This window comes from Alligator sinensis, unplaced genomic scaffold, assembly GCF_000455745.1.
Source record: "Alligator sinensis unplaced genomic scaffold, ASM45574v1 scaffold895_3, whole genome shotgun sequence".
Lineage (NCBI taxonomy): Eukaryota > Metazoa > Chordata > Crocodylia > Alligatoridae > Alligator > Alligator sinensis.
The window spans coordinates 588,277-597,664 of NW_005842210.1; the positions used below are offsets into that span (position 1 = coordinate 588,277).

Sequence of the window (9,388 nt, forward strand, 5' to 3'; positions counted from 1 at the left end):
TGCTGATTATGATACAGTTCATTTTAGGTGTATTTATTGTTAATTTTAAGGTTTTACTTGGACCTGTGAGTATATTTTTCTTTCCATTAAATAATGTTGGTCACACCCCACTTATTTATTTACATATGTTTTTCTTTCTTTAAATAATAAAACGTAGTTAATTTTTTGATGGATAGGATTTTTGCTGCTCACTATAAAACCCCATTTAATCGCTAATTAAAATACTAATTAATTGGTAATAACCCCTGCAGTAAAGTTTTGCCTAAATAAGGATTAGTGGGTTTGTACATGCTAATGAATGCCTTCTGTATTACTGCTGTGGTTTGATGCACTCGTTACAAAAAGAGTGTTTACTTGAATGCTTGATCAGTTCAGACAGAGCAACTAGGAAATGTATAACCCATCCTATACAAGAAAAAGAATCAATAACAAAATTAGGACTACTGATCCATACAGGTTGAAGGAAACTACAGAAGTGGTTATTATACTTGTATTACAGACCAGAGAGCTGAAGGCCACATCCTCATCTAATTCAAATCAGCACAATTCCATTGACTTCAGTGGAGTTTCATAGATTGACATCAACTAATGATCTGGCTCCCACATGCAAAATTTGAAAAAGAAATTCAAAATTTTGAAACATGGCCACTGCTTTTGGAGCCTTCTGTGTTCTGAGTATCCCATTCTGAAACTGCTTGAACCTAATTTTCAGTAGTGAGCACCTACAACATATCTGAAGGCACTGGGAGCAGTAGGTGTTCAACACCCTTGAAAAGCAGATCAAAATTGGCTTAATTTTGATGCCCAAAGTCAGTTTCCAGTTAGCGGCAGTGGTATACTTAGAAGAGAGCTCATATGTCTTCTGATTTCCAGTCCCGCAGTAGTCTTTGTTCCTGCCCAATGAACCAAGGCCCTCATGAATGGTGACGTTTGCTGCCTCTTAGAGATTAGTGGTGTGACGTTTTTGGTTTTCTCTTAAAATGACAATGATGTGTTGCTATTACCACAGAACATAACATGGTTGTGGATGATATTATCAAACAGGGCTAAAATTATGAAGAGATTTTTGCATACATCATTTGTCTGTCAGATTTGGGTCAATGCCAAACTGCAGTAGAAGCCAAAGATGTAAAATATGGGTAAAAAATACACTGTGTGGGGAGCAGGACTAGATGACCCTTAAGGATGATTCTGTGATTCGAGCTTGTGAAGGACTTGAGGGTGGCCCCCATTGATTTTTGTTTTTTAAATCTTTAAAAATATGTGCTATTTGGTGCATAAATGGAAATTTTCCTTCTTTCAAGTATGGACATAGGCTCTGCAATTAAATGTCCTAAATAATAGACATTTTAAAATCTGTAAATATTTTGCCACTGAGTAGTAGCTTTAGTTAGTGCAGATTATAGGCAACTACATCACGAAGCCTGTTCACAAAGAAACTGCATGAATGTACCAGTTATCTACTGATGTGGTGGTGCTCTTAGGAGGTCTTTGTTAAATTGATGCTCCAAAGTTAGGGTTACTTCTCTGCCCCAGTGGCTTGTGGCCCCTTCCTTAACTGCTGAAGCACACTGGTCAGAGATGCATGCTATCCTCAAAGCTCAGAGAATGCTTCCAGCAAGCACATTTTTGCAGCATTTGGCTACAAGAAGTAAACAGATTAAAAAAACCCAGTCCTACCGAGGAGGAGGATACTCCACAAGCATCCAAGACAGCAGCCCCCACTCTTTCTCCTTTCTAGTTGCATAAACTGAACGCTGTGTCTTGCTCTATCAATTACTTAGTATATTTTTCAGGAACAAAATATAAACATTTCTACCAAACTGCAGCTTAATGTAAGTGTGTTTGCCAAGTGGTGCTGCCTCCCTCCTTGGTTATTAGAAAGCGTTTTTGTTTCAATGGGGGGAATAAAAATGAATAGGTCCCTCAGTCCCTCACCCCCTGCTGTCTCGGTGAGGGCATGTAACCTACGCATGACAGGGGTTGTCACCAAAGAAGGGCAAATACGTTGTGGGAGCCCCTTGTTTGAATGTTGGCAGGCACCTCATGCCAGGCATCCATGTGACCTTGCGTGAAGAAATGGGCTTCAGTATGTAACCTATAGTCCAACCATCTTTTATTTGCAAGGCGACCATTGGTGAGGTATATCATACAAGATCTCTTGACTAGCTCTGTGATGTACTTTAAAGAAATGGGAGTATGTGAATCTTTTCATGTTGTGCAACCACCCCAATCTATTTAGAGCCCATTACAGAAGGTTTCTTTTCACTATGTTACATCCTTTCACTGAGCAACTTTAGTTTCTGCTAAACTGGATTATGTACCCTAGTGCTTACCAGGACTCCACGATGGCACTTTCCATTAGCCACTGCTTGAAGAAAAGATCAACTGCTGATGGTAGTGACTTCTGTTACAGGTACTGAGACAAGGTGTAGCCATGCCCTGTGGCTTTTAGGTGAGGTTGGAGTCTAAATGAGAGCTGTTTCTCAATGAAGCTCTATGGTATTTGTGTGATACAGTGGCAGGTTTTAAAGCATTCTTATTAATGCAGGCCCTACAATATTGACAACTCTCAAGGAAATTTGGAAACTCCATTTTTAGGCTTGCCCATCCTGACTCTGTCCCTTTAAGTCTAGTTTTTAGCAAACAGTTTAGTGAAAGAAGTTTTCACTTGGCAAAAAAAGGGCCCAGTGACTTTGATAAATAAATTGCCTTGGCAAATAATATTTAAACGACCCGTTTGAACCATAATTCTATTCTCTCTCATTGTACTCTCTTTTATTGTGTACTTTGTAAATAGGACTACTTATCAAAGCTGCTGACCTTTTTTTTTAAATGGTAAATGAAATGGGGAAGGGCTGACATTTCACTTCCTTTCAGATATGTTGAGATTACAAAATGCTTGGATAAAATTGTGTGCAATTACATAAATGCTGACTCTTGGGGCTTGCACTGTAACAGCAGCACAAGGGATCACAGTCTGAGAAAAGCATTCTTCTCCTCCGTGTTGTGGCCATCCTGGAGATTCTGCTGAAATCCACTTGGAAGCGTCAGTTGTAGCTCACAAGTGTGAGACCAGTGATACATCTTATAGAACCAGAAAAAAAATTACAGCTCCTGTGCAAAGGCAGTTAAGTCTGTGTGTCTTTAATGTATTAAAGTTATTGTGCATTATTGTGGTCTCTAATGCCTAAAAGTTAACTACGCTGAAATTCTTGTTTGCACTTTTTTGTGATGTTTGAATATGGCAACAGAATATTTTCATCCCATAGCCCAAGTGTTTTTCAGCTTTAGCTGAATGAAAACACATTTGGTTTCTCTTTTAACCATGTTACTTTTGTGAAGAGAATAAAACATGAACATGAACTGTTATTAACATAAGAAAACCTTGCATTGCCAGAGGAAACCACATAAAAGTGTGTGTGTGTGTGTGTATTTTGTGGGGGGAGGGGGGCGAGAGAGGGATGATGCCTGAAGCTTCTTGCACTCAGAGCTGCGATTTGTGAGTGAAACATGATGAAATCACCCCCTGGACAAATCAAATGAGCCTGTCAACCTCACCAGGTGGGATTAGTTGTAGCTAATAGACTGAACTCACAGAGCAAACAGAGCACTGCACTCAATATAAAGAAAAAGAGAACATACTGCAAAGACTTTTCAAGAATTCTCTAGTATGGCTAAGAAAAACTGTTTCCAGTTGCATCAGGTAGGGAAGGCAAGGAACATGTTTGTTTTTAAAGGAGTAACCACTGTCTCTTGAAATAAATTCTACAGAAAGAAACATCTGAGCTTTAAAATCAGATGTTTTATTCATAAAGCCCCTTCTGGTTTTGATTAAAATTGTGACTCTGTCCTTTACTGTTCCAGTAATAGGAACTGCAGTGACAGGGAATTCAAATAGTATAGTTGGTCCTCTACTTTAATCATCATACTCTTCAATTCAGGTTCCTGTTTTGCTTAGTCTGATCGCTTTGCTTTTTTCCTTTTACAGGTAATATCTGTATTTGCTTTTGCCTTTGGAGTAAACGTCTGTATAGGATTTACAGCAAATCGACTGAAGAGATCTGAAGAATGGGAGGAGGGCCCAATCTCAGGTACAGTAACTGACATAAATTGAACATCTCCCTAACCTTATGCTATATGCTGTAGTTAGAAACCACTCCCACTCTGAAACAGTAATTTACTGTTCCTTTTAGTTGTAGGATATAGTGAAGAATAAGTTAACAATCCCAAGTCTGTTGACCTTTGGGACTCACCTATAGGTCACCTATTTACTTAAACTTTTGCTCTGTGTGCATGTGACTATGGAAAATCAGGCTTATTTTAGGGTTGAGTCCATTTACCCTGATTTTGTCACTAACTGTTGAATATCATGCCTGGTTTGGGTTTTTTTTTCACCCTGTATAGATTCATTTGATAAATAAAAGAAATGTAGAAAGATGAGTTTGTGTGCAGTTTTTATAGCTGGCTTAAAAAGCAATCTGTGCATTTATTGATCAGCTAGAATCATTTCATGTCTAGTGGCATTGAGAACAGCTTCTTAGATTTCTGTATCTGCTGGTCATGCTGGTTTCTGAACAGTAGACGGCAGACAACTAACAGGAAGAATGAAGGGGTGAGAATAGCAGGTGTTAGCTTAATATCAGGAGCTGCGTGAAGCAGATGTGCTGTCACTCCTGTATTTTTCTTCAGTTTTGCATCTTTCTCCTATGGGTGGAGGAGGAATAGGGCCAGCCACAGGGACCTATGTTTAAATTTTGTCAAGGATATAGGATTTTGTCAATTCAGGCACAGTCCAAGTGGAAAAATATATAACATGGAAAAGTAGTTAGAAAAAAAAAAAGGACTTGACTTGTGTGTGTTTCTTTCATTGGCATGAAATAGGAAGCTTGTGGTAATTGACCTTGACTTGGTTAATGTAACTGAAGTGAAAGGGTTTCATTTACAATACCTATCTGTAAAGATAGCTCGAGAATTTTCATAAAGAAATTGGTTGTTTACCATGACTTGATTGAGTTGTGTGCCCACAGATGAGCTTGTGGTTGTGTGTCTGCATGGCTTTTTCTCCCCCTGGAATGGGTGTCTAATCACAGCATTAATCAGGACAGTGAGTGACTGAGTAAAGACATGTAGGTAATTAAAAGTGTGGGAGTTGTTGCTCCTGGAATTTTTACTTTAAATAAAAGGGCTGCTCTTGTTTGCTAAAGTATGTTTTGTTATTAGTTTCCTATTAATTGTTAACTCTGGAGGAGTCATTCTAACACCTTTGTGTTTCATGGTTTCAACATGCAAACTGTCAATGATTTTTTTGGGGGGGTTGATTGGTGCAGTTACAGCTGATTTGTCTGGGGTTTAGCAATCAGAAAATTGGCTGTAATGTGATGGCTTTAACTCTTTTGTTTTTATGTCAACCAAGTTACTTACAATATATCAAAGTTAACATATAATGGAAGCAGGATGTAAAATCCAAGTTCATAAATTCCACGTTCAGATAGAATAAATGGAAGAACTGAATTATTGTCTGCAAAGGGAAGGATATACTGTTGGGCAGAGTAACTTTGTATTAACTGGTAACAAATGCAAAATGGGTCAGTTTCTGCCTTCATAATCACATATGACTCTTATTAATACTAATGGAGCTGCATATAGAGAATGGCTTTTAAGAAACCCAATGCAGTGAAATGTCAAGCTACAAGATTGCTTTGGGATCCTTTTTAACTTAGTTGAGTTTTAATTCCATGTTTTTAATAATGCTCACATAATTATCTTTTAGAATTAATGTTACTATTAGATGAACTAAGGAAAACACTGTTCTTACCACCCATTGTTATGCATGACTGGTCCATTACAGGTGCATGCTGTAGGTTCTTGGAAATTTCAAATCTAGTCTATTCCATTTATGTTTTATGAATCCCATGCTACATCTTTTTAAATCTATCCGTATCTTAGGTACTCATGTGAGAAAGTAGTATCAAGTGCTAAAAAAGTTCACTTCTACAATATTGGATTGTGCTTTAGATGAGGTATTAATTTGTATACACATGTCTGCATTAAAAGACTATAAGGAACTGATTTAAACTATCCAAAGCAAGAACACTAATTAAGAACTGAGGCTGCACTACTCGTACATTTGTCCTATTATGTTTGGTTATTGGCTAACTAAATAGTTTCAAAATGAGTGGTCAAAGTATGGTATCCTGTTGTCATACATCAATTAAACACAAGAGAGTGGGCCCTTAAATCTCCGTATTCCAATGCCTGTAAGAATGTTGAAGCCTTATTCTTAATCCTTTCTGTATTTTTGTAGCTAAAATTTAATGACATCTTACAGTGAAATCTTATTCCTTTCAATGACACTCAGCCATACGGAAGTGTAGAGTAAGCAACATGAAGCAAAACTGCCACCCCATACTCTAAAAGTAACTTTCTTCTTGCTCTCTCTTCCTTTATATAGCAGCTGCCTTATTCTTACCATGTGGTGTCTCCTCTGAGGAGAATTATGCAAGCATGCCTGAGTAGTCATCCATTGAAAGTAATCTAGTCATTGCAAGTAAGCTTTGTATTTTTGCCACATTAATAACTGGGTGGAGTCAAACCAATCCACCAATATGGCACTCTTATAGGTGGATACAAGATACAGAGCTTGAAAGTGTTATCATATTCATAGATATATAACGGACACAAGACAGTTTCACTTCAGTGGATTTCTTTCCCTATCAGTATCATATTCAAGCTAGAGCCATCCTTAAAGAACAATAATTATTTGAACTCAACTTGAAGGCAGTTCAGAAGAAAAAGTGCTTAAGTAAAGGGAAAAAAATCCTGAAGTGAAGAGAACCCCCATTCTCTCCAATGAGACCCAGATTTGATGGCAGGATCTTCAAAGCCAATCTAGAAATTTAGAAAAAAAGCTTGTATTCAGTGCAGAAGAATGTGACAGTTTGAAAGGTACCTTAGCTGGCAGTCGCGTGGCTCCTGTAAAGCTGTTGACTCATGTTCAAACTATATGGCACACATCAGTACTCAGGCCACAGCATTGTGTATGACCTGAAAATTGCAGGTTGGCCTTAGACACAAGGTCATCTGAAACAAACAATTGAAGAATTTCCATATAACAGTGGACATGAGTTACACTGTATCATTCTGATGTGAAATATAAAGGGTCATATGGTAGCTCAGTAGGTATAATAGTTATGTACTACAATAGCTGGATAACACTTTTGCTTTTTAACGAGTCAAGGCAAGATAGCTGTCAAATGGATGGAAAATAATCAAAGTAATAGCTGAATGATATCCCACTAACAAGATAATGGAAACCATTCTTCACCCCAGCTAATGCTAGATCACTGAGATACTACTTCAAACACTGCTGACATTGTTGCTTCTGTAACATCCAGCAAGGCTTGTCACATTTTCCTTTGTCACACACTGGGATATCGTTTTCAAGAACATTATGGAGTAGGTTCCCAACTAGGCAGAGGCTCTGTTGAAAGTAACTTACTCTCAGTGAGATGAAAAGGCACAGTGCTAACATAAAGCATTCTGAAATACATCCTTGAGTCTCAAACCTACAACTTGACACATCTGGGACCCTGGTCTTAAATGTGAATACCCGACATGTAAGGAGAAAATATCAGAAGTTAAATAATGGACACATTTAAAGACATTTAATGGACAGTAAATTGTCTAAGGGCAGTTTTTCAAAAGATTTTTTCAGAAGTTAGCTCAATACCCAGCCAAGCAAACTGAATCTAATGACTAGTACATCAAGACACAGACAATTTTGAAAATGTGTTTTAAAGGGGTGTTGGGTTTTTCTGCAAAACTGACCTTTTAACAGACACTGAAACAAATGTGTAGATCTGAAATGTCTGCCAGGCATTTTGAGTGTTTATAACACCCCTTGCGAGGTTTGAGGCACGTTGGAAAATGCTACGTTTTCACTCGTTTTTTGACTACAGAAAAATAATGGGGAAATATTTCTGTTGCAAAGAGCTCAGAAAGACTGTAACAGACCAGAAGGTTTTTAACGTTTTGTGTGAAGCTTCGGGTGCTGATTTGATTCAGAGGAGATTTGGCCTTGATTAGAATTGGGTGGCTGAATCTTCAAATCCAAATCGAATTGGGATGAATAAAAAGGTCTGAATCGATTCAAAGCTCCCCAGATTTTCAGAAAAGATTTGGAGAGCTTCGATGATTCGGACAGTCCCCGCCTGCTGCAGCAAGGAGCTGGAGCCTGATTGCATGCCGGTAAGTAGGGGGTGAGGGAGCGGGGTCTGGAGGAGAGGGACACCCCTGACAGGATCCATCCCCTGCCTGCTCCCCCAGCCCCCTAACCCCCACCTCCCTCCATGGCTGCCCTGCCTGCCCCAGCTCCCAGCACTTGGGAAATAAAGCCCTGATTCACCAGGTGCTGCCAGGTGGGGGGGTGATCCCTGCTGCCCCCCACTGCCCCATGCTGCATGGGAGGCTCTACCATGAGCCCTCTGACCTCCCCCACTCCCCCAGCCCCCCCATGGCTGCCCTGCCCGCGCGAGCTCCGTCCCTTTAAGAAAAACAAAATGGAATCACCAGTTTCTGCTGGATGGGGGGTGATCCCCGCTGCCCCGCACTGCACGGGGGGCTCTTCCACGAGCTCCCTGAAGCCCTGAGGCTGCTGCAGGTACCAGTGAGTCCAGAGGGGTTTCAGTTTTTTTTCCCTTAAAGACCCAGAGCTCAGGTGGGCAGGGCAGCTGCGGGAGGGCTAGGGGAATGGGGGGGTCTGGGGGCTCATGGCAGAGCCCCCCATGCAATGTGGGGCAGTGGGGAGAAGCAGAGATCATCCCCCCACCTGGCAGCACCCAGTGAATGAGAGCTTTTGTTCCCCAAGTGCTGGGAGCTGAGGCAGGTAGGGCAGCCATGGGGAGTGGGTGGGGGTTGGGGCCTGGCAGAGGTCCCCCCATGGTCCCTTCCCCCTTTCTCAAGCCCCCGCCCCCACTTCCTACTTACCAGCATGGAATCCGATTCCAGCTCCTTGCTGCAGCAGGCAGGGATTATCCGAATAATTGAAGCTCTCCAAATCTTTTCTGAAGATTTGGAGAGCTTCAAATCAGCTCGGACCTTTTTATTGGTCCCCTGATTCAATTCGGATTCAGAGATTCAACCACCAAATCAGGTCAAATCTCCTCCAAATTGAATCACCACCCAAGCTTCACACAGCCTAGTAGATATTCCTTATGAAGTGACATGGTTGAATTAAAGATTTAGTGAAATAGTATTTTTTTTAAATAAAACTTCAAATAAATTCAAACTGATTTCAGTATCCCATTGAAGGTGAAAAATTGGATGGACAAGCATGTACTGGCTCAAAACAAATAGGCTTAATTTTTATAAGCATAAAGTGCTCCTG

General features: G+C 40.1%; 1 protein-coding gene across 4 annotated transcripts in view; it reads left to right on the plus strand.

Moving 5' to 3' along the window:
• The window catches only part of ENPP2 (ectonucleotide pyrophosphatase/phosphodiesterase 2), a 120,791-nt gene that overhangs the window by 40,395 nt on the left and 71,008 nt on the right, over positions 1-9,388 (plus strand). For 2 of the 4 annotated variants that reach the window (XM_006026802.3, XM_006026806.3), the window contains exons 1-2: positions 3,577-3,706; positions 3,992-4,094. In XM_006026802.3, the coding sequence (XP_006026864.1) occupies positions 3,674-3,706; positions 3,992-4,094 (136 nt within the window). In that variant the 5' untranslated portion in view covers positions 3,577-3,673. Of the gene's footprint in view, positions 1-3,576; positions 3,707-3,991; positions 4,095-9,388 lie in introns of those variants that run through there. The other 2 variants (XM_006026805.3, XM_006026804.3) reach the window with 1 other exon arrangement.